Below are 26,093 nucleotides of genomic sequence, written 5' to 3' on the forward strand. Positions count from 1 at the left end.
GAATAAATTCACATCCAATGATATTTTTCTGGAAAATCTCGTCTTTGGATTTATTCCACAAACTAAAAGACAGAAAGAGTTCAATTCTTTTAGACTTCAATGTAATTTCTGAACCCTGACTGCATGGGCCTCTGGAGCGGGCCTAACTCACAGGACAGGCTCCCTGTAGCTGGCAGTGTGACTGCCAGTCTCCAGAGTAGGGTGGGGTGTGGGTTGTGGGTGGTAACTGTGAAGTGCGGGGGGTGCCTGTGGCTCAGGGGCCGGAGTTCATCCTGAATCATCTCCCGACCACAGGAAATGCCCGCAGCCGTGCTCTCCTGGACTCAATGCCAAGCCTGGCTCCTGACCAGCAGGCTCAGCTTCCCCTGAAGGGCCAGGCAACATGTTTTGTTTCATTTTGTTTTTAAGTGATTTGTACTGACTTCAAAGCAGAGAAAGATGGTACGATCCAGGACCACATCTTTGTCTCATTTTTGGCGGCCAATGATCCACAGGATAAGCAACAAACAAACCCAAAAGGAAATCACTAGACACAGAGCTAGAGCTGGAACCAGAGTCCTGAGATAGAGAGGCGAACATATTTTTCAAGTTCCTCGTGGAATTTCCCTTCTAGTTGGCATCTTTTTGATGATTCTTTGTACATCTCTTATCTACCAGGAGGCAGTGTGCAGGGTGATTCTGAACTCAGGTGGGAGGGTAGCGGCCTGTCTCCAGGGCCCTGTTTTCTGAGCAGTGAGGTGATCTTGGGAAAGTTGTGTAGCTTTTCCATGCCTCAGTTTCCTTATCTGGTAAATGAAAGTAGAATAGTCCCCATTTTATTGGGGCCTTGTGAGAACAAAATAGGGCTACCCTAATACAGTATTGAATGATGCCTGGCACTTGGCAAGTGCTCACTAAAACGAGCAACAATAAACATGCATCCCTGGTGAAATCAAAGCAGGGTTTACAGGAAACTGAGAGAGCTTCAACCTAGGCTCCAGTGTGCACAGGTGCCTGGGAGTATCTGGGAGCTGCGGGTGGCTCCAGGTGGGATGGAAGCCAGATTACCATCAGGAAGCATTTTTTAGAAAGCATTTCTGGTGAAGTGACTGAGGTGATGTTAAGAAACAAAGAGACTGGAATTTTCAAGCTTTCAGTAATTTGTTGTCATGGGTTTTTCCCCCTCACTTGAAATAAATATATACTTTCACACATGGTTTATTATCAGTTTTGCCTTTCTTTCTTTTTTTTTGAGAGAGATCTTGCTCTGTTGCCCAGGCTGGAGTGCAGTGGTGCAATCTTGGCTCACTTCAACCTCTGCTCCTGGGTTCGAGTGATTCTCCTGCCTCAGCCTCCCAAGTAGCTGGGACAATAGGCATGTACCACCATGCTGACTAATTTTTGTATTTTTTGTAGAGACGGGGATTCACCATGTTGGCCAGGCTGGTCTCGAATTCCTGACCTCAAATGATCCACCTGCATTGGCCTCCCAAAGTGCTGGGATTACAGGTGTGAGCCACCACACCTGGCCTGCATTTCTTTTCTTAAGGAAGTCCTCCCAAAAGGTATAATCTTTAGGCCCCACAAAACCTGGACTCATCCCAAAATGGTGTAGTGAAATCTTCACCATATTCCTGAAAGGTGGATATTTTTTGTCTTTCATAGTTTCAAAACTAAAGTGCTGAGAGATAAACACTCTCCCCACAGATAGACAGGAGGACCTGGCAGGACTGCAATTTGAACCCAGGACTCCCTACATCCAAAACCAAACTCTTCCCACTACACTCAGCTTCTTCCCATTATGGGCATCATGATGGCATTAAAAAGTAAGTGCCAGACTCAAATGGATATCCCTACACTAATGTTCATCGCAGTATCTTCACAAGGGCCAAAAGCTGGAAACAGCACATCCATTGACAGATGATTAAGCCATCAAAATGTGGTATATCCATACAGTGGAATATTATTCAGCCTTTAAAAGGAAGGAAATGCTGACACATACCACTACATGGATGAACCCTAAAGACATTATGCTAACATGAAATAGGCCATTCTCACAAAAGGACAAATGTATGTTTCCACTTATGTGATGCACCTGGAGTAGTCAGACTCATGGAGACAGAAAGTAGAATGCTGGGTGCTGGGGGTTGGTAGAGGGGAAATGGACAGTTGTTGTTTAATGGGTGAGGAGTTTCAGTTTGGGCTAATGAAAAAGTTCTGGAGATGGTCAGTGGTGAGGATGGCACAACAGTGTGAATGCTCTTAATGCCACCAAATTATATACTTAAAAATGGTTAAAATGGTACATTTTATGTTATGTAAATTTTACCAAAATAAACAATAAAGGAAACTCCAGCCTAGAATGTAAGGCCTAGGCCACAAAACATTTCTTTAGCACTTAGCACCCTGTGGGCATTGTGAACAAGGATGACAGGAAAGTGTTACACATCCTTCTTTAAGGGAATCTTTCTGAAGGTCACAAAAAAAGGAACAAGCGTATCTACTTCCAGGTTGCTTGCTCCCCCTGTTATGCACAACCACAAGTCAGCCACAGAATTCTGCAAACAACCCACTGTGCAAGGCTTTGGAGCTACCTCAGAGTGAGACCCAGAGACAAAGCAGCCATTTACCTTGCCTTCTTTTAGCTACTCACAATGAAACGTTTTCACAGAAAGACACCTGGAGGTGGAAGACTTGTCACCGGTACTTCAGATGAAGCAGGTAGCACAGCAAGTCCCGCCCAAGGGCAGACAGCCATGACTAAAGTCCCCAGGTTTCCAGTTGGTTCCCAGCCAGGTTGACTCAGGGTTTCCTCTCCCAGGAGTGTTGTGAGGTGCCCCGGGGCAGGACCAGCTGGGGCGTGGGCTGTCTTTATTTGATGTGGATGAATGGCTGGGTCTGGGAGAGACTCAGGCTAACTGCAGTGACTCAGACACCAGTTCACTGGCTTCCTGAAGTCAGAGCACCAGCGAGGACAGCCCATTTCTAAGTCTCCGAAGTCAGGAACAGCGGAGGGGCGGAGTGCAGAAGCTCTGCGTCCCTGAGCTCTGAGCTGCTCTGTCCACCCCTGTGCTGCTTAGCTGAGGCCCCTTGAGGAGGGTCAGACTCCCACATGGAGTCACAGCCCCTAGGCTGGGGTTCTGAGCAATCCAGATGGTAGGATTCCATCTGATGAGCCTGACCAACTTGTCTGAAAATGTAGATGGTATGACAGAACTTTTGGATGTTAAGGAATGTAAGATCCTCTCGACCACCCACAAGTAATGGGAATTTGCTGTAAGAATACACATTGCTTTAAAAGAGACGGGATCCTGGGGAAAACTAAGAGCCAGGCCTCCGAGAGATCCAAGCTGGACAGGCATTTGGGATCCACAGCAGCTCTAGGCCTGGGCAGTGCTCCTTGCCCCCCGGCAGAGTGAGTTTGTAGATCTGACTCTAGCACTCTTCAGTTTGTGTGGCTGAGAGCCCTTCTTTGCTGATTGCATATTGGTCCTCTCATCTCCCACCCCGTGTAGCTTTCTTCTGCCTTGGGCTTCTGCCTCTATGTAGCTGCCGAGTCCTCCTAACATTGACTCTGGAAGCACCTCATTCCCTCCAACCTTATGCACTCTCTCCATACATCCTGCCAGCCTCACCTCCCATTATCAAACTCCTGATTTTCCATTTGTATTTCCCATTTCAGATTCTATATACATAGAAACAGAGATAAGTAATCCATTTGGCATGGCTAAGGAGACACAGTTTTCATTTGGGGGACTTTACAGGATGCTGGCATCTCATGGATTGACAGCTCACAGGACAGGCAGGGCCGCCACCCTCCACAGCAGTATGGATGTGGTACTTTCCAAAAGAGGACACCAGGCACCCTCCTTAGGAAGCAAGGCTATGTCTTCCCAGTGTCTTGCCCCTTGGTACAAATTAGCCAGCAGTCCCAAGGTGCAAACAGAGTGGATATTCTTTCATAACATTATTCTACTTTATATTATCTCAAATTCCCCCCTGCCTTTTCCTCATGCTGCATTTTAAGCTTTTTCTCAGCTTTCGGCACAACCCATGCAGGGAACACATTTTCCCTTTCCTAATTGTATTATTTACCTTCCTAAACCATTCTTTCATTTACTCATCTATTTACTCAATATCCATGAAGTGCCTGCTTTGTAACTGGTGAAATACTAGACAATGAAGACTTAAGATTCACCCATATTCTCAATATAAACATTAATTGACTACTTACAAAGTGCCAGGCATTGTGTTACTTGCTGGGAATAGAAAGATTCCTGAGACACAGTCGCTGTCTGATACAGAGCAAGAATTGAATAAATATTTGTTGAGTAAAGGCAAGTATTTTGACAATTACAAGCAGAGCAAAAACGGCTATCCTGGGGAATGCCCACAGGAAGGGAAGCCTAGAGAAACCAAAAAGTGTTTCCTGCAGACACTAATGTTTCCACTGAGACCTGGAGGGCAAGCTGAATTAGCCAAGTGAGAGGCATGAGAGGGAACCCAAGGACTGCAGGAAGAACAAATGGTTTGTGCGAAGGCCTGAAAATTAGGGAGGGTGTGCATTGGAGGGGCAGCCATGGGGGACAGAGAATAAATCAGTCAGTGTGATTATGATTCTAGGACTGAGATGGAAGTCTTTATGTGGGATGGCACAAGTCCATTTAAATACATGGTCAAATTGTGGTTTTAGAGTTCTCCTAGGACCTTGTTGCTGCCTGCATCTGGTTGTCAGAGGGACATGAGGATGGTCTAGAAGGGGTATGTACAACTTCCACTCATATTCTGTTGGCAAGGGCTGGTTGTTGGGATTTTCTTAGCTGCAAAACAGGCCAGGAGAGGTAGTCTAACTGTGTTCTCAGGAAGGAGAGATTGTTGGTGGCAGCTAGAACCATGGAGAGTTTCCAGGGAGTGGCATATCCAGAGATGGGCAGCCACCTCTATCCAGCTCCTCTAGAGTGCCTGCTAGTGGCTGCCAGGGAGGTCTATGGGCAGACAGACAACTCAGGACCTGGGGAAACCTCTGGAGCCCAGAGCAGCACTTGTCAGTCCAAGGCAGTCTTGTGAGATGTAAGATCTTTTCTTCCAAAGTGAGGTTTGAAAGTTGCATGTTCAGTCTCCAGACAGAGGTGGGTTTTGAGTAGGAAATTGTCAAGAACTATGAAGGGCCTGGGCTTTTACCTGACTTGCAAGCTGACAAGTTAGCTTGTTATGGATTCACGGGTACTGATGGAGACATGCAATGCCTGCATCACAGAAAAAGAACTTTTTAATTCTTTTTTTTTAAAATAAAACTTTTTAATTCACAGCAATTGCAGTGGTTAGAGTGTCAGCACATTCTTTCACCAGTTCCCCAATACCATTTCCCACAAGATGACACAAAAGAAAGAGGTGACTCCTGCACATGTAGTATGATGTGTTATAAGAGAAGAACTTTGAGTTTAGGGAACCTGAACCTTTTATAATGGGCAGTAAACAGGCCTACTCTTTGTTCTGGAGGTTGGCACTGTATCTTCCAAAGCTGTAAGCAATCTTTCCTTTTCCCTAAAGAGGGACACTATATCTATTTTCAAAGGCTGTTCACTTTATAAACATCCTGGAAAAGAGATTCTAGAAAAAAGGCAGCCAGGTCCTCTGCTTGTAAGATGTGCAGACATGTGAGAGACACTTGAATTTGTCTTCCAACAAAGACAGGTTCCTCTTTAGCAAGATGGAGCGTTCTTTAGATAGAAGCTTCCTTTACTAAATCCTCCTTCTCTTGATCTACAGATATCTAGAGGCCCCAGGGCTCAGTCCTCAGAGCTCTTCCCTATATACATTCACTTCCTGGAGGGATCTCATTCAGCCACATATCTCTGAACACCATCAGCCTCATATCTTTAAACCTGTGCTGATAATCCCAAATTTACAATTTGCTCTTTGACATTGCCCCCATTTCCAGACCTAGATATCAAACCTGCCTATGTGGCATCTTCGCTTGGTTATCTTCTAGCCATCTCAAACTTACCGTGTTCTTGATCCTCATCTTCCACATGAAACCTGATTCTTCCTCAATGTAACCCCTCTCAGTAGAATGTATCACTCAGCCAGTGAAATGTATCTATGCCAGCCAGAAACCTCTTTCTTTCACGTTCACATCCAATCTATCAGCACAGTCCAGTTTAAAAATAGATCTTGAATCTGATCACCCCCTCCTCCTGCACCACAAACATCCTAGTCCCAGCCACGATTGTCTCTGTTCTTGACGGAGACATGCATTCCTCTCTTGCCCCATTCACCTTCCAATCTTGCCCCATACATTTTAACTTCCTCAGCAGCCAGTGTGGTTCTTCTAAAATGTAAATTAAATAATATCGTTTCTCTGCTTTCACCTTTCTGATGATACACAAGGTATAGAATAAAATTCAAGGTCAAGACTACATATGATCTGACCTCTGCCCTCAAATCTGATTACACTCTCTCTCTCCCTTCTTGTATTCCACTTGCCCTTGAAAACACCTGCCATTGGGCTGTCTCAGGCCTTCGTAGTTAGCTGTGTTGTCAAAGTCATCTGTGGCTCTCTCAGATGCCAGTTGGTCAGGGAAACTCTTCCCGACTATTCTAAAGAAAATCACACACTCCCTTGCCCCTCTTTCATTTTACCCAGACTTATTATAATTCATAGCCCTGGGCAGTGCCTGGTTTTAGAAGTCTATCTCCCTGCACTGCCCTCCAGCCTAGAATATATGCTGCATGTATCAAAAACTTGGTTGTGTTCACTGATGTAGCCTCTGCTTCAAAAATAATATTTGCCACAAAGTAAATGCCCAAGAAGTACTTGTTGAATGAGTGGATAATGAATGAATAATAGTTAATACTGGATTTTTAAAATGACAATAACAGAGACACAAACAATTTGTGGCTTGATCTTTCTTCCTCAAGTTAAATCAACTAATTTTATATAAATTTTCTCCCAAAATACATATCTTCCAATTCTTCAATAATTCTGGATTGTTACTGCAGAATTCTTGCCATGTTTTTCCAGCTTCTTGGATATGATGGAGTTCAAAATTGAACATAACATAGGCTTCTGAGAAAAGCCTAAGTAGTCTATAATTAGTTTCTCTCTTTCTTTGGTTTATTTTATTTTTAAAATTATTTTATTTTAGTTTTTATTTTTGTGGGTATATAGTAGGTGTATATATTTATGGGATACATGAGATGTTTTGGTACAGGCATGTGAAGTGTAATAAACACCTCATGGAAAGTGGGGTATCCATCCCCTCAAGCATTTCTCCTTTGTGTTATAAACAACTCATTTACAGTCTTTTAGTTATTTTTAAATGTAGAATTAAATTATTGTTGACCATAGTCCATTTCCCTCTGTTTACAGGTTTCACATGCTTACCTAGGAATGCTCCTTGAAAAGATAATCTCCTCAGACATAAGCCCAGCCACAGAAAAGTCTCTCTAAGGTCAGCAGTTTTTAGAGTGACGAAGTGAGAATTCGATTCTTATCTGTTCACAGACTCTACAAATCCCAAAACACCTTCCTGAAGAACACACTGGGGGAAAAATACAAAAAACCTCATGAATTTAGCCATAGGTCGTATATATTTCGAATTGTCACTCTTTCACTCAACAAATAAATATCTCCTATGTGCCAAATCATGAGCTAAAAGTTGGAACAGCACATTGCATAGAGAACTTGGTCCCTAGCCTGAGGGATTCAGAATCATGGGCACCATCATTTCTGTTTTCATCATTGTTGTCATCAATGTCTTTTGAGACATTCTTATTTTGATCTTCTTTGATTTTTATATATTGTGATTATTTCCAATATGATTTTAAAATAAGAATTTTATACTTATGAAAAAATATATTTTATCTAATTTGAAAAATAAGGAAACAGTGCTTTGCTTTCCCTAGCCTGCTTTCTCATTTACTGTAAGATAATAATTTTTCTTTTTCAGGGTTCATTTCAATTTTTTGCAAAGGATTTAGCAATGAAATACAAAAATCTCAGGTATTTTCATTAAGCTCATTTTTTACTTTCCTCACATATAGGCTATATGCTTTATTTAATATCTTTATTCTTTACATTAAATTAAAATTATTTTAGAAATGACTATATTTCTATTGCTGTTTTGACATTTCATTGATCAATATTTCACTAAAGATATTAACTTTCTCTAGGATGCAGAGAGACTCATAGAACTTACACCAAAATTTCTACTGAATGAATTTCCCCACCTTCTTGGTGATTGTACACCTGCCTTCCTTATAAGGAGAACAAGGAAGTAAATCATGTTGAAGTTGCTTTTAAACACAGCTTTTCTGCTTTACCTGTCCAGGTAGCCTCTGTTTTCATTTCAGTCTTAATGAAAACTTTCTAAATTACATCTCAAGTTTCTTTTCAAAGCAGTGTAAGTAGTATTTAAAATGTTATACTTCAAGAAAGAAATACTTTAACGATATTCAGCTTTGGTCTTGTAACGCTGAAGGTAATTCATTTTTTAATCGGTCTGCACAGCAAGAACTGAAACGAATGGGGATTGAACTGCTTTGCCTGTTCTTTCTATTTCTAGGAAGGAATGATCACGTACAAGGTAAGACCTACGTTCTCCGATATATTGCTTTCATGGTATGCTTGGCAAACCTGTCCTTTGGTTCAGAAACTAGATCTGAAGTCATGTTTTATTTGATCTGTTCCATTGCTCTTTTGTCACCGAGTGAACACTTTAACAAATTACAGACAAACACCGGGCAGTTCCCACAGTGAATGCTCTAGGCTTAAGGTAAATAAATACAAAGGTTGCACAGGCATTTTAATAAGGAGAATTAAATAACATTACTGCCCAATGGAACTTGGTGCCATTATGATAACCATTTTTGAAACTTTTCTATTTTATTGTACCACAAGATCTTCCACTTACGAGTAATAATCTTGATAGAGAAAAAGGATTTATTTCAAAAACAGAAATACCTTGTTTAAGAAAGAAGCATTTTTTAATGGGTGGAAGTAATTTTTAAAAATTAAAGTGGCATACATTGGCTAAGAATAACAAATAGGATAATCCTATATTTGTGAACTTTCACATTTTAAGAAAAAAGAGGATGACAATTTTGGCTTATAAGACATACATACTTTTTAATATACATACACATATTTTACATGTGATTGATGTAAAATACAAACTTTTATGTGAATTGCTAACATTTCGAGGACTGATTTTGGATACTAAACTAAACTTTGATGTTGTTTTGTTCAAGTAATGTAAGAGCCATCAGTCTCATAAATGGAATGACTGAAAGTGTACTTAATCCCTGCGTCTTGCTGGGTCTAAACCTAGGTGGCTGTGCCCTGGAAGGTGCAGAAACCTGTGAAGACTGTCTGCTTATTGGACCTCAGTGTGCCTGGTGTGCTCAGGAGGTAAAACAAATGACCTCAATGTGTTTTTAAAACCTGTCTGCAGTTAAATTCATGTTAATTTCCTCAGTGATATTTCTGATGGTGACTTGCTTTTTTGTGGAATTGAATAAGTAAAACAAATCAGGAAAGGAGAAGGTGAGCATTGGTAGATCAAAATGGCATTCATGTGATTACTTTCAAAAACAGTTTGTAGAAGGAGTGGATGTCAAATTATTCGGAAAAAATTTTTAACTTGGGATTTTTTTATTTTACCTGGTTCCTTCTTTTATTGTAAAGCCATTTCTAACAGGTTACATGTAAAATATGGAGGCTGTCTGGATAATCAGAGATCATGGAGATGATATTTTCTAAAGTTAAACATACATTTGATGTTCATATTATAGTTGTATTCCATCTGGGTACCAGGATCCATTCTGAACTACTGCTAGGTTCTAAGGGATGTGTTTTAAGTTTGGGGCAAATATTACTGGTCAGACATTATCCAGTTCTTTTAAAAATGGCATTTTCATAAACTCAGTGACTCTGTACCACACCAGTGACAAAGTTCCAAATAGGAACTCCTTACCTGGTCAAACTGAAAACTATGTGAAAGCAGTATGAAGATGATTGGGGAATATGTACCAAGCCATCCTAAGACACTAGAGAGTGATGTCTAACTGATTCATGGTAAGAAAGAGAGGCATTAGCTTTCTGAATTTTAAAACAAGTCTCTACCCACTGGATCTCATAAAGATAATCTAAACATAAATCAAATCATACGAATACCAAGTGCAGCGAGAGCTGAGTAGCGTGTTCAAAGAGAAACAAACCTCAACACCAAACTCAGAACTGGGTTCTACCTCAGAAAACCAAACACCACATGTTCTCATTCATAAGTGAGAGTTGAACATTGAGAACCACATGGACACAGAGAGGGGAACAACACACACCAGGGCCTGTTAGGGGGTGCGGGATAAGGGGAGGGAATTTAGAGGATGGGTCAATAGGTGCAGCAAACCACCATGGCACATGTATACCTATGTAACAAACCTGCATGCTCTGCACATGTATTCCAGTTTTTTTTTTTTTGAAGAAATAAAGAAAAAATTTTCCTTATGTGAAAAAAAAAAAAAAAAGAACTGTGTTCTACCTTGTGTTCTACCTGTGGAAACCCAAACTCCGAGTTCAGTGTGTATCCATGAAGGGTGGCCTCACAGACAAGAGAGCACAGACGCAGCTCAGTCCCCTACTACGGCCATGACCGATGTGGCCACAAACAAAATTCAAGAAAATTATGCTTTTTTAAGTTCCTGTATCAGAGTAGGATTGAGAATATACAAGGAGGGAAAAAAATCACGTTTTTTGGATACTGACTTCTTGAAGAAGTATTAGTTTTATGCCAGAGAGATACAACAACAAATCAGCCTGGAATTTTCATTTAAATGCATTTTTCAGCATTTACTTAAGAGAGTTTCCTAAGTTGCTGCTGATAACTTTACTTGTGTATAATACAAGCCAAATTGTTGTCAAATTGTAAAACCAAATTATTCTAAGAGGCCACTGTAATATTGGAAGTAGTTATGAGGATGCCAGTCGAGGCAGTTGGAGCAAAAAGTAAATTAGGCTTCTGCTTAGGGCAGATAGAAAATAGGTCATGTGGTTAACACCACCTCTGATCTTTTGGCAAAGGCTATGACTAGAGGTGATAGCAATGACACTGTGTTGAGAAGGATTCTGAAGCCTTGTCCAGCCACTGCTTCCCTTGGTTACATCATGGAAGGTTACAGTTTGCCATGCCTGGCCTAGAGCTTCAGACACGCACAGGCCTACTGATAGATAACAAATTGTATTCTCAAAATCAATTTCAGAAGAAATCTAACTTTCCTAGTTGGTGAAAACAGCAAGAGTGGCTTGGAGTTCTAAGAGGCAAGGAAAATAGTATGAGCATTGATTTGGTTTTCTCTAAGCATGAAAGTCCATGGGCAACAAATTCCCCTTTGCATAGTGTCATGCCCGCTCTAGAGCAGCCATGCCTATCAGGTAAGACAGGTATTTAATCTATTAGCTCCTTCTCCCTGTTTTGGGTGTTTCAGAATTTGAATGGCCACATCTCTGCTGGGAAAGACTACATCTCACTGCCCCTCTGCTATCCTTGTGGGAAACTCCTGTGTCCCACGCAGAAAAGCAGACTTTTTTTTTTTTTTTTTTGAGACGGATTCTTGCTCTGTCGCCCAGGCTAGAGTGCAGTGGCGTGATCTGGGCTCACTGCAAGCTCTGCCTCCCGGGTTCACGCCATTCTTCTGCCTCAGCCTCCCAAGAAGCTGGGACTACAGGGACCAGCGAAAAGCAGAATTTTAACCCATCTTTTTCACTTTTCTTCCTCACTTTCAAATCTTGGAGAAAGTCATAAAGGATCTTGAACTAGAATACTTCAAGACTCTGGGTTTGAAGTCCACAAGAGGTCAATTTAGGTGAAGTAATGCTGCAATATAAGGGTAACAGACCAATGCATACAACTGGCAGAGAGTGCTAGATGGGGGAGATGTTGCAATCCCTACCCTTTAGGAATCCGCAGAATCTCTCTTTATCACTAGATTTGGGGATTGACAGCCTGGAGCCCTTGGACAGTGTGTCAATTCTCAAATCTAGTGATAAAGATTTGATAGTGGAATCAAACCTACAGGTCACCCTAGCAGATAAATTCACGGGATGATGTCAACTCTGTGAACCCAACTGTTTCAAGGATCTGGTCATGGCCTGGGACGAAGCTTTACAGAAGTGAGCTTAAGACACAGACACACACACACACACAGACACACACACACAGACACACACTCACACACGCAATTGTTACGTGAATTCAACTGAATATAATTAAAAGGAGACTCCAGTTTTACTCAGAATTTTACAGGCAGAATTCTCTGGTTATTCACCTATAACTTAACTTTAGACCTATAATCAATGTTAGTCAGGTAGGGATACAATATGGCAAGATGCTTAACTAGCAAAGTGCGCAGAAAAACTTTCAATTGCTGGTATCTTATAAAGAAATTCAGATTTGTTTTCTTTTTCGGGTTATTGTTTTTCTTTTTCTTTTTTAGAATTTTACCCATCCATCTGGAGTTGGCGAAAGGTGTGATACCCCAGCAAAACTTTTAGCTAAAGGATGTCAATTAAACTTCATCGAAAACCCTGTCTCCCAAGTAGAAATACTTAAAAATAAGCCTCTCAGTGTAGGCAGACAGAAAAATAGTTCTGACATTGTTCAGATTGCACCTCAAAGCTTGATCCTTAAGTTGAGACCAGGTATGTTAGGATTTGGCTCATATAAATAGATCTAATGTCATATATGGTAATTCTGCTATCCCACTCATGTGTCTTGTATCATATTACATATCATTGATTATTATGACTCGAATTTCCCATTCTTAAGGAAATAGAAAATTGCTAGGCTCACACATTTCTTTATTCACATTGGCCCCTGGCACTCCAATTGTGTTACTAAAAAAGCCTTCTCTAATAGTAACCATTTAAATTACTCAAATGTTGTTAAGGCTTAACTCACATTTCTTCAAGGGTTGTAATGTAGATTTAAACTCTCTTTTATTCGGTTCCCCTTTTCTAAAACGACACACAAAAAAATCAGCTTATCTCCTATCTAAATGGATGCTAGTTCTCCCAAGGAGATATAAAATATCCTAACTTATCCTCCAATAGGTCTAAACTCACTGCTGAAAGAATTTCACGGGTTGGTTCATTTAGGATCTTGACCACACAGTTAATGAAATCATATATATTTCAGTAAGTTCTTATTGAGGTGAAATAGCCAGCTGACCCAGCGAGTGGCCAGTTGCAAATAAATCTCGGTGTGTTTTCCTGGGTTTGCCTTTCCTTTTGGGCTTTGCAGGTGGTGCGCAGACTCTGCAGGTGCATGTCCGCCAGACTGAGGACTACCCAGTGGATTTGTATTACCTCATGGACCTCTCCGCCTCCATGGATGATGACCTCAACACAATCAAGGAGCTGGGCTCCCGGCTTTCCAAAGAGATGTCTAAATTAACCAGCAACTTTAGACTGGGCTTCGGATCTTTTGTGGAAAAACCTGTATCCCCTTTTGTGAAAACAACACCAGAAGAAATTGCCAACCCTTGCAGGTAAGTAAATTATTCTCTTGGCATCTTTGTGAGCTGATTTTCTGTGGAGATACTCCCACTCTGAGCTGCACTTGTCAGGAGCTTGCTAACTCCCTGGCATTTCTGCCTTGTCTGGTTGGATCTCAGCAGTTCTCTCAGGGGCCAGGGTTGCTTAGAGTAGAGGTGAGGTCATCTGAACTACATGGTTCTAGCCATGGGTCCTTGAGGCCTCTGCATTTGCCTCCCAGTATAGGGCAGGATGTGGCAAACCAGAATGTGTGTTATGCAGGCAAGGGAACCAAGACTTTCACCACAGGCTCCATTGGATGGTGCCCAGCCCCAGCCTCTCAGACACTTTCTAGCCTCAATGGCCACCATTTTCTGAGGTTATTTGAGAGTAACCTTCACTTTCTCAGAGCCTTTCTCCATGACAATGACTTCTAGCAAAATAATAATTTTTGCAACTTTCTCTGACATACTTTGGGAAATACTGGTTTCTCTTATTGCTTGGAGAAGGCCAATGCAGCTTTCACTGCTATTAAATTCAGTAGTAAATGACCCCATAGGCAATGACTCCATTCTCATATGCTGTAATAAGCTATTAAAACCACATATTATGCAGGTGATGGTGGAGGACAAATTGCTTTGTGATGGCTTACCTGTGCAGTGAATGACATGTTCAGAATCAAATATTCTCCTGTTGAAAAAGAGCTACCATATGCTCTGTGCCAGATCTTGTGCTGAAGGTTTTACATACATGACCTCATTCAGTCTTCATAATAACAGCAGGTTAAAAGGCAGGTTAAAGCTAGCTTAATAACATCAGCCCTGTACTCAGAGGAAGTAAGAGGCTCTGAGAGATTAGCTATTTTCCCAAGGCCACATGACTAATCCATGATCTGTACCAAGATTTGATTTGTCCCAAAAGCAAGCCCGTTACTGCTATATATCTAGTATATGTGAAATAATTTTCCAAATGTTTATTAATTTATAATACTTTTATACACCAAAGGCATCAATCTCTATAAAAGATAAACACCTTTTATTATACCATTTAAAAAACATCTCAGTGTAGTTCCCAACTACAATCTAACATAATAAAAAATAATTTAACCATAAAAGAAATTTATCAATGATTGTAACACTTAGAAATTTTGTTCGGTTGCAAGTATCTGAGACAGTGGCTTAAAAAGAGAGTATTTTTGTTTTTTGTTTTGTTTTGTTTTGTTTTGAAATGGAGTTTCACTCTCTCACCCAGGCCTGTGTGCTGTGGCATTATCTCAGCCCACTGCAACCTCTGCCTCCTGGGTTCAAGCGATTCTCCTGTGTCAGCCTCTCGAGTAGCTGAGATTACAGGCACCTGCCACCATGCCCGGCTAATTTTTGTATTTTTAGTAGTGACTGGGTTTCGCTATGTTGGCCAGGCTGGTCTCAAACTCCTGACCTCAAGCGATCCACCCGCCTCGGCCTCCCAAAGTGCTGGGATTACATGCATGAGCCACCGCACCCAGTCAATATTTTCTTTTCTCTTTTACATGAAATACAGAGAAAGGCCATTCAGGGGTAGTATGGTAGATCCATAAACATGAGGAATCTAGGCCTTTTTCCCCCTCTCTGCTTCACCATTATTGACATTTGGATTTTATGTTCATGGTCCAAGAATGTTGCCAGGGCACTAATCATTACTTCTTCATTTCAATCAGAAGGAAAGGAGGAAAATAGGGGCAATAAGGGTACTGTCTGCCCACTCCCTCTCAACTCCTTTTAATGTATAGTTGACATGCCTAAAATGCACAGATCAAAAATGTTCAGTTTCATGTGTTTTGATGGTTAAATATACCATTGCAATCAATATCCAAAACATGATGTAGAATATTTCCATCACCTCAGAAATTTCACATTACAGTCAGTTCTACCACTTCAGAGGCAACCACTTTCTATTTCTATAATTTATATTGGTTTTGCCTATTACTGAATTTTATATAAATATATAATGTAGTATATGCCCTATGTGTTTGGCTTCTTTGGTTCAACATAATGTTTTGAAGATTTACCTATGATTTTGCATGTATCAGGAGTTTGCTTCTTTTTGTTTTAATTAATAATCCATTGTGTATATTTACTACATTTTATTTACTCATTCTTTCATTGGTGGACATTTCAGTTGTTTCTGTTTTAGGTGGCTACTATGAAAAGGCTGCTATGAGCACTTGCGTAGAAGTCTTGTATAGATGTATGCTTTTACTTCTCTTTGATAGACAACTAAACTGGAGTTGCTGAACTGTATGATACTTCTAATTTTTAAAGAAACTACCAAATTGTTTTCCAAAGTGAACGTACCATTTTGCATTTTCTTCAGTAGTGTGACAGGGTTCCAGATATTCTATATCCTTACTGACACTTGGTGTTGTCAGTTTTTTAAATTTTTAAATTATTAGGTGTGGGGTAGCATCTCATCATAGCTTTAATTTGCATCTCCTTAATGATGAATGATGTTGAGCATGTTTTCCTGTGTTTATTTGCCATTCTTATTTCTTATTTTGTGAAGTTTCTTTTCAAATCTTTTGCCCATTTTTTTAAGATTAGACTGTCTTTCCAATATTGTGTGATAAGAGTACTTTATATATGCTGGATACAAGTTTTTTGTCAAATATATTTTGCCAAAAAATACATATTTTTGTCAAAAATATTCTCTCCCAGTTTATAGCTTGTGTTTTAATTTTTCTGGCAATACCTTTGGTCAAGCAAAAGTTTATAATTTTGATGAAGTCCAGCTTATTAATTTTTAATTTTATGGTTAGTGTATTTTATGTCCTAAGAAATTTTTGCTTACTGTAAAGGTCACAAAGACTCTTCCTATATTTTCTTCTAGAAGCTTTATGCTTAACATGCTTACATTTAGGCTTCTGATCTCAGATTAGTTTTTGTATTTGGAATGAAAAGAAAGGTCTAGGTTCATCTTTTGTTTCCATAGAGATATCTAGTTGTTCAAGCAATATTTGTTACACAAGAATTTCTTTTCCACATTGAGTTATCTTAATGTCTTTGTTGACAAGCAATTGACCATATATGTGTGAGTCTAATTCTGGACACTATTCTGTTTCATTGATCCATTGCATGTACCCATGTAACCACTAATGCCTCATTACCTCCCTTACTTAGCTTTATAAAAAGTCTTGAAATCAGGAGTATAAGTCCTCCAACTTTGTTCTTTCATTTTGTTTATCCTAGATCCTTTGCATTTCCATATAAATTTTAGAATCAACTTGTCAATTTCTTCAAAAAATATGCCGAGATTTTTATTGAGACAACATTGAAACCATAGATCAATTTGTGGGGATATTGAACATCTTACATATATTGAATTTTCCAATCATTTTACATGACATATATCTTCATTTATGCAGATCTTGTTTAATTTCTAAAAGCAATGTTTTATCATTTTCAGGGTAGATATCTTGCACATGTTTTGTTTTATTTATTTCTAGGGACATTTAAAATTTTTTATTTTCGAATTATTTGTGGATAACATGTAGAATTGCAATTGATTTTGCATATTCACTTTGTATCCTGCAAACTTCATAAATTTTCTCATTAGTTCTAGTGTGATTTTTATAGATTCCTTAGAATTTTCTGTGTATATGATCACATCATCTATGAATAACAACTTCTTTCTCCTCCAATATCTATGCTTCTTCTTTCTTATTTCTTACCTTATTGCACCGACTTGGGTCTCCAGTACCCTTTTAAATAGATGTAGTAGGTGAGGACAATCTAGTCATGTTCATGATCTTAGGGAGAAAGGATCAGTGTTTTATCATTAAGTATGTTGTTAGCTAGTGGTTTTTCATTTCCTTCCATCAGATCAAAGAAATTATCTTCTATTCCTTGCTTGGTAAGTTTTTTTAAAAAAATTATAAATGGTTGTTAAATTTTATTTCCCCAACTTAAGAGGTTTTGCCAGAAATACTCAACACCTTAGACTTGCATCTCATTGGCTGGCACTTAGTTACATGACCACAGTTAACTGCAAAGGAAGCACATTGCTAGCTGCCCCTCCAAAATCAGCATTCTGTTATTAGGGAAGAAAGAAAGATGGATACATGGTGGCATCTATGAGCAGTTCCTGCAACACTGAATACATAGATTTCTATAAAGAGTTATAAAGGTTTATACCCTCAAACATTCTGTATAATAAAACGTAAAGTATGATTATTGTTATTAATTGCTTGATTCACTTGTAAAGGGAAATAAGCTTGGTGCTAACAACCTCTTAACTATCTAACATAAAATTATTGCTAATGCTTTTGGCCCCATTTTTAAAATCAGAGAATATTATACCTGAATAAAATTTGTATTTAGTTCTTTGGTATATTGTGTGTCTTTCCCCTACAATAAGCTTCCATAGACAGATTAGTAGGGCAATTCCATCTAGAATTCCAAAATGCCACCTCTGCCCCAGAGAGTATATTTAGAATCATTCCTCATGTCACAGATCAGGTACGATGTAGCAACATGTAGTACAATAATAACCATGGGAACCAATGAGTGTGGAATGTTACCAGAGAAAATAACTAAAATTAACAAGGTTGGATGGCTCAGCTAAACTGGTAGCACAGCATCTTCAACTAACAGTGAGACCCTGTCCTTAATCGGGCTTCAAGTAAATGAAAGCAGTTTGGCTCTTTATTTACCTCTGACTGTACTTTATTCATGCATTTATTTATTCATTCATTTGCTCAACAAAAATTTACTGAGTTCCAACTGCGTACCAAGCAATGTGCTAGGCATGAGTATATTTGGAAGAAAAAGACCTGGTCCCAGTTCTCAAGTAGCTGAAATCCTTTGGGGAAGCAGGTACATGGTATCGCACGGTGATTAACCACAAGGGTTTCAGAGTCAGCCCTGGATTCAGTCTTGATTCATATATTCACTCATAACGTGACCTTAGGTGAATCATTTCATCTGTCAAGTCTTTGGTGTTTTCGCTGTAAGTCTAGAATAACAATGCCAATCACAAAGAGTGTTTTTTTTTTATTATACTTTAAGTTTTAGGGTACATGTGCACAATGTGCAGGTTTGTTACATATGTATACATGTGTCAGGTTGGTGTGCTGCACCCATTAACTTGTCATTTAGCATTAGATATATCTCCTAATGTTAACCCTCCTCCCTTCCCCAACCCCACAACAGTCCCCAGTGTGTGATGTTCCCCTTCCTGTGTCCATGTGTTCTCATTGTTCAATTCCCACCTATGAGTGAGAACATGGCGGTGTTTGGTTTTTTGTCCTTGTGATAGTTTGCTGAGAATGATGGTTTCCAGCTTCATCCATGTCCCTACAAAGGACATGAACTCATCATTTTTTATGGCTGCAGAGTACTCCATGGTGTATATGTGCCACATTTTCTTAATCCAGTCTATCATTGTTGGACATTTGGGTTGGTTCCAAGTCTTTGCTATTGTGAATAGTGCCACAATAAACATACATGTGCAGGTGTCTTTATAGCAGCATGATTTATAATCCTTTGGGTATATACCCAGTAATGTGATGGCTGGGTCAAATGGTATTTCTAGTTCTAGATCCCTGAGGAATCACCACACTGACTTCCACAATGGTTGAACTAGTTTACAGTCCCACCCACAGTGTAAAAGTGTTCGTATTTCTCCACATCCTCTCCAGCACCTGTTGTTTCCTGACTTTTTAATGATCACCATTCTAACTGGTGTGAGATGGTATCTCATTGTCATTTTGATTTGCATTTCTCTGATGGCCAATGATGACGAGCATTTTTTCATGTGTCTTTTGGCTGCATAAATGTCTTCTTTTGAGAAGTGTCTGTTCATATCCTTCACTCACTTTTTGATGGGGTTGTTTGTTTTTTTCTTGTAAATTTGTTTGAGTCCATTGTAGATTCTGGTTATTAGCCCTTTGTCAGATAAGTAGGTTGCAAAAATTTTCTCCCATTCTGTAGGTTGCCTGTTCACTCTGATGGTAGTTTCTTTTGCTGTGCAGAAGCTCTTTAGTTTAATTAGATCCCATTTGTCAATTTTGGCTTTTGTTGCCATTGCTTTTGGTGTTTTAGACATGAAGTCCTTGCCCATGCCTATGTCCTGAATGGTATTGCCTAGGTTTTCTTCTAGAGTTTTCATGATTTTAGGTCTAACATGTAGGTCTTTAATCCATCTTGAATTAGTTTTTGTATAAGGTGTAAGGAAGGGATCCAGTTTCAGCTTTCTACATGTGGCTAGTCAGTTTTCCCAGCACCATTTATTAAATAGGGAATCCTTTCCCCATTTCTTGTTTTTGTCAGGTTTGTCAAAGATCAGATAGTTGTAGATATGTGGCATTATTTCCGAGGGCTCTGTTCTGTTCCATTGGTCTATTTCTCTGTTTTGGTACCAGTACCATGCTGTTTTGGTTACTGTAGCCTTGTAGTATAGTTTGAAGTCAGGTAGCATGAGGCCTCCAGCTAAGAATTGATGAGTTGGCCAGGCGCGGTGGCTTACGCCTGCAATCCCAGCATTTTGGGAGGCCGAGGCAGGCGGATCACGAGTTCAGGAATTTGAGACCAGCCTGGCCAACATGGTAAAACCTTGTCTTTACTAAAAATACAAAAAAATTAGCCAGGCATGGGGGCACATGCCTGGAATCTCAGCTACTCAGGAGGCTGAGGCAGGAGAATCACTTAAACCAGGGAGGCAGAGGTTGCAGTGAGCCAAGACTGCGCCACAGTACTCTAGCCTGGGTGACAAAGCGAGACTACATCTAACAAAAAAAAAAATAATAATTGAATGAGTTAACGATTGAAAGCATTTGGTATTGGGCCTGACCATGATATGTTCTCAATAAATAGGAGGTACTATTAACAACAACAGGGTGTGATTAGGGGGAGACCAGAGCACTGCAGGGGGTGCAAAAAGTGGAGACCTGAAGGAGAATCATATATTTGATCTCTTAAAAGGTTCAATATGTCCTATTTTCTGAAGATTATTATTATTGGCAAAATTTACCATTAAGGTTATAAATAGCAAGTTCTTTTTTGTGGCAAAATTATGTTTTCCATTTCCATTATAGCCCTAACTCTCTTAGTTTCTCTGTCCAGATAGTATACCCTCGTATACACATACATACATATACATGTCAAGATAAAAAGTCAATCCTCTGATCAAACTAAACCTTATAATTGTAGAATAAAATGTTCTTAGTAGGAAGGCAATTAGAGGTAAAAGGAAAGAGCATAGGATTTTTCAGATCTGTGTTACAATCATAACTTTGGATAAACAATTACTCTCTTTGAGCTCAGTCTCATTACCTATAAATGGGAATAATAATATTGATCTCCTAGAGTAATTGTGAGAACTGAATGAACTCAGAACAAAACAGACATTCAAAACAAATGTTAATTTTTTCTTGCTCTCATTAACACTTACTAATTTATCTCTAGTTATTTTAATCTAGTGGTCCTCAAACTTTTAGATCTCAGGACTCCCTTAGACTCTTAAAAATTAAGAGCCCCAAGAGCTTTAGTTTATGATTATGGTTATATATACCCATAATCATCATACTAGAAAGTAAAACAGAAACATTTAAAAATAATTATCTATTGATTTATTTAATAACTATAATAATAAACCCACTGCATATTACTGTAATATGTTTTTATGAAAAATAACTATTTTCTGAAACAAAACAAAAATTAACAGGCCTTCTGCTCTAAAATGGAGTGGCACTGTTTTACATATTTGGAAATCTCTTTAAGCATCTGGTTTAATGGAAGACAACTGGATTCTCTATCTGCTTCTGCATGTAATCTTTTGCCTTTTTCAAAAATTGAATTCCATGAAGAAAGTCAAACCTCATGTAAACACATAGTTGGAAAAGGAAGAAGCATATAATAGCTTTTTTCAATGACTGTGGACATTCTTCTTCGATATTACCTTTAAACTAGACGACAGGTGATAGTAGATAACAGGTAAAACTAGATAACAGGTGAAAGTAGTTTCAATGAGGAATCTGAAACATCAGTGAATATTTCATGTTGTTAATATGAAAAGCCATTGGTCTCTTTTCATTTTGAATGGCTTTTTTTAACCAGTGTGTGATTTTGTAATACAATGCTTTGTCCTTTGTGAAATATTGATTCAGTGAGCTATGCAGACCTTCCAGATTTCATGATACAATATCAAAAAAGATCACATTTGTTAATATCACTACCATTCTCATCAGACAAATCTTAAAGTATTGAGAAGTATTGTTTTTTTCTATTTTTTTTTTTATTCTACTTTAAGTTCTGAGATACATTTGCAGAATGTACAGGTTTGTTACGTAGGTATACACATGCCATGGTTGCAGCACCCATCAACCCGTCATCTACATTAGGTATTTCTCCTGATGCTATCCCTACCCCTAGCCTCCCACCCCCTGACAGGCCCTGGTGTGTGATGTTCCCCTCCCTGTGTGCATGTGTTCTCATTGTTCAACTCCCACTTATGAGTGAGAACATGGACTGTTTGGTTTTCTGTTCTTGTGTTAGTTTGCTGAGTATGATGGTTTGAGCTTCATCCACATCCCTGTGAAGGGCATGAACTTATCCTTTTGTATGGCTGCATAGTATTCCATGGTGTATATGTGCCACATTTTCTTTATCCAGTCTATCATTGATGGACATTTGGGTTGGTTCCAAGTGTTTGCTATTTTGAACAGTGCCACAATAAACATACGTGTGCATGTGTCTTTATAGTGGAATGATTTATAATCCTTTCGGTATATACCCAGTAATGGGATTGGTGAGTCAAGTGGTATTTCTGGTTCTAGATCCTTGAGTAATGGCCACACTGTCTTCCACAATGATTGAACTAATTTACACTCCCACAAACAGTGTAAAAGCATTTCTATTTCTCCACATCCTCTCCAGCATCTGTTGTTTCCTACATTTTAATGATTGCCATTCTAACTGGCATGAGATGGTATCTCATTGTGGTTTTGATTTGCATTTCTCTGATGACCAGCGATGATGAGCTTTTTTTCATATGTTTCTTGGCCGCATAAATATCTTCTTTTGAGAAGTGTCTGTTCATGTCCTTTGCCCACTTTTTGATGGTTTTTCTTTCTTTTTTTTTTGTAAATTTATTTAAGTTCTTTGTAGATTCTGGATATTAGCCCTTTGTCAGTTGGATAGATTGCAGAAATTTTCTCCGATTCTGTAGGTTGCCTGTTTGCTCTGATAATAGTTTCTTTTGCTGTGCAGAAGCTCTTCAGTTTAATTAGATCCCATTTGTCAATTTTGTTTTTATTGCCATTGCTTTTGGTGTTTTAGTCATGAAGTCTTTGCCCATGCCTATGTTCTGAATGGTATTGCCTAGATTTTCTTCTAGGGTTTTTATGGTTTTAGGTCTTATGTTTATGTCTTTAATCCATTTTGAGTTAATTTTTGTATAAGGTGTGAGGAAAGGGTCCATTTTTGCATATGGCTAGTCAGTTTTCCCAACACCATTTATTAAGTAGGGAATCCTTTCCCCATTGCTTGTTTTTGTCAGATTTGCCAAAGATCAGATGGTTGTAGATGTGTGGCATTATTTCTGAGGCCTCTGTTCTGTTCCATTGGTCTATATCTCTGTTTTGATACCAGTATCATGCTGTTTTGGTTACTGTAGCTTTGTAGTATAGTTTGAAGTCAGGTGGCATGATGCCCCCAGCTTTGTTCTTTTGCTTAGGATTTTCTTCGCTAAACAGGCTCCTTTTTGATTCCATATGAAATTTAAAGTAGTTTTTTCTAAATCTGTGAAGAAAGTCAATGGTAGCTTGATAGGGATAGCATTGAATCTATAAATTACTTTAGGCAGGATGGCTATTTTCATGATATTGATTCTTCCTATCCACGAGTATGGAATGTTTTTCCATTCGTTTTTGTCCTCTCTTATTCCTTGAGCAGTGGTTTGTAGTTCTTGAAGAGGTCCTTCACATCCGTTGTAAGTTGGATTCCTAGGTATTTTATTCTCTTTGTAGCAATTGTTAATGGGAGTTCACTCATGATTTGGCTCTCTGTTATTGGTGTATAGGAATGCTTGTGATTTTTGCACATTGATTTTGTATCCTGAGACTTTGCTGAAGTTGCTTATCAGCTTAAGGAGATTTTGGGCTAAGATGATGGGGTTTTCTAAATATACAGTCTTGTCATCTGCAAACAGAGATAATTTGACTTGCTCTCTTTCTATTTGAATATGCTTTATTTCTTCCTCTTGCCTGATTGCCCTGGCCAAAACTTCCAATACCATGTTGAATAGGAGTGGTGAGAGAGGGTATTCTTGTCTTGTGCAGGTTTTCAAAGGGAATGCTTCCAGCTTTTGCCAATTCAGTATGATATTGACTGTGGGTTTGTCATGAATAGCTCTTATTTTTTGAGGTATGTTCCATCAATACCTAGTTTATTGAGAGGTTTTAGCATGAAGGGGTGTTGAATTTTGTCGAAGTAATTTTCTGCAACTATTGAGACAATCGTGTGATTTTTGTCTTTGGTTCTGTTTATGTGATGGATTACGTTTATTGATTTACGTATGTTGAACCAGCCTTGCATCACAGGGATGAAGCCAACTTGATCATGGTGGATAAGCTTTTTGATGTGCTGCTGGATTTGGTTTGCCAGTATTTTCTTGAGGATTTTTGCATCAGCGTTCATCAGGGATATTGGCCTAAAATTTTCTTTTTTTTGTTGTGTCTCTGCCAGGCTTGTGTATTAGGATGATGCTGGCCTCATACAATGAGTTAGGGAGGATTCCCTCTTTTTCTACTGTTTGGAATAGTTTCAAAAGGAATGATACCAGCTCCTCTTTGTACTTCTGGTAGAATTTGGCTGTGAATCTATCTAGTCCTGGGCATTTTTTGTTGGTAGGCTATTAATTACTATCTCAATTTCAGAACTTGGTATTAGTTGATTCAGGGATTCGACTTCTTCCTGGTTTAGTCTTGGGAGGGTGTATGTGTCCAGGAATGTATCCATTTCTTCTAGATTTTCTAGTTTATTTGCACAGAGGTGTTTATAGTATTCACTGGTGGTACTTTGTATTTCTGTGGGATCAGTGGTGATATCCTGTTTATCATTTTTTATTGTGTCTGTTTGATTCTTCTCTCTTTTCTTCTTTATTATTCTGGCTAGTGGTCATCTATTTTGTTAATCTTTTTAAAAAAAAAAACCAGCTCCTGGATTCACTGATTTTTTTGAAGGGTTTTTTGTGTCTCTATCTCCTTCAGTTCTGCTCTAATCTTAGTTATTTCTTATCCTCTGCTAGCTTTGGAATTTGTTTGCTCCTGCTTCTCTAGTTCTTTTAATTGTGATGTTAGGGTGTCGATGTTAGATCTTTCCCAATTTCTCCTGTGGGCATTTAGTTCTATAAATTTCTCTCTAAACACTGCTTTAGCATGTCCCAGAGATTCTATACGTTGTATCTTTGTTCTCATTGGTTTCAGAGAACTTCTTTATTTCTGCCTTCATTTCGTTATTTACCCAGTAGCATGTTGTTCAGTTTCCATGTAGTTGTGTGGTTTTGAGTGAGTTTCTTAATCCTCAGTTTTAATTTGCACTATGGTATGAGAGACTGTTTGTTATGATTTCCATTCTTTTGCTTTTGCTGAGGAGTGTTTTACTTCCAATTATGTGGTCAATTTTAGAATAAGTGCGACTTGGTGCTGAGAAGAATGTATATTCTGTTGATTTGGGGTGGACAGTTCTGTAGATATCTATTAGGTCTGCTTGGTCCTGAGCTGAGTTCAAGTCCCTAATATCCTTGTTAATTTTCTGTCTCATTGATCTGTCTAATATTGACAGTGGAGTGTGAAAGTCTCCCACTATTATTGTGTGGGAGTCTAAGTTTCTTTGTAGGTACCTAAGGACTTGCTTTATGAATCTGGGTTCTGCTGTATTGGGTGCATATATATTTAGGATAGTTAGCTCTTCTTGTTGTGTTGATCCCTTTACCATTATGTCATGCCCTTCTTTGTCTTTTTTGATCTTTGTTGGTTTAAAGTCTGTTTTATCAGAGACCAGGATTGTAACCCCTGCTTTTTTTGCTTTTCATTTGTTTGGTATATCTTCCTCCATCCCTTTATTTTGAGCCGCTGTGTGTCTTTGCACGTGACATGGGTCTCCTGAATACACACCAATGGGTCTTGACTCTTTATCCAATTTGCCAGTATGTGTCTTTTAATTGGGGCATTTAGCCCATTTACATTTAAGGTTAATATTGTTATGTGTGAATCTGATCCTGCCATTATGATTCTAGCTGGTTATTTTGCCTGTTAGTTGACGCATTTTCTTCGTAGTGTCGACGGTCTTTACAATTTGGTATGTTGTCACAGTGGCTGGTACTGGTTTTTCCTTTCCATATTTAGTGCTTCCTTCAGGAGCTCTTGTAATGCAGGCCTGGTGGTGACAAAATCTCTCAGCATTTGCTTGTCTGTAAAGGATTTTATTTCTCCTTCGCTTATGAAGCTCAGTTTGGTGGGATATGAAATTCTGGGTTGAAAATTCTTTTCTTTAAGAATCTTGAATATTGGCCCCTACTCTCTTCTGGCTTGTAGGGTTTCTGCAGAGAG

The 26,093-nt window shown here is 39.0% G+C and overlaps 1 protein-coding gene across 5 annotated transcripts in view; it reads left to right on the plus strand.

Annotated features, from left to right (window-relative positions):
• The first annotated feature begins 8,297 nt into the window (after positions 1 to 8,297).
• The window catches only part of ITGB6 (integrin subunit beta 6), a 96,270-nt gene continuing 78,474 nt past the window's right edge, over positions 8,298 to 26,093 (plus strand). For 2 of the 5 annotated variants that reach the window (XM_055291989.1, XM_055291993.1), the window contains exons 1-4: positions 8,298 to 8,567; positions 9,312 to 9,391; positions 12,472 to 12,676; positions 13,278 to 13,524. In XM_055291989.1, the coding sequence (XP_055147964.1) occupies positions 8,507 to 8,567; positions 9,312 to 9,391; positions 12,472 to 12,676; positions 13,278 to 13,524 (593 nt within the window). In that variant the 5' untranslated portion in view covers positions 8,298 to 8,506. The remainder of the gene's footprint in view (positions 8,568 to 9,311; positions 9,392 to 12,471; positions 12,677 to 13,277; positions 13,525 to 26,093) is intronic. The other 3 variants (XM_055291991.1, XM_055291990.1, XM_055291992.1) reach the window with 3 other exon arrangements.

This window comes from Symphalangus syndactylus, chromosome 9, assembly GCF_028878055.3.
Source record: "Symphalangus syndactylus isolate Jambi chromosome 9, NHGRI_mSymSyn1-v2.1_pri, whole genome shotgun sequence".
NCBI lineage: Eukaryota > Metazoa > Chordata > Mammalia > Primates > Hylobatidae > Symphalangus > Symphalangus syndactylus.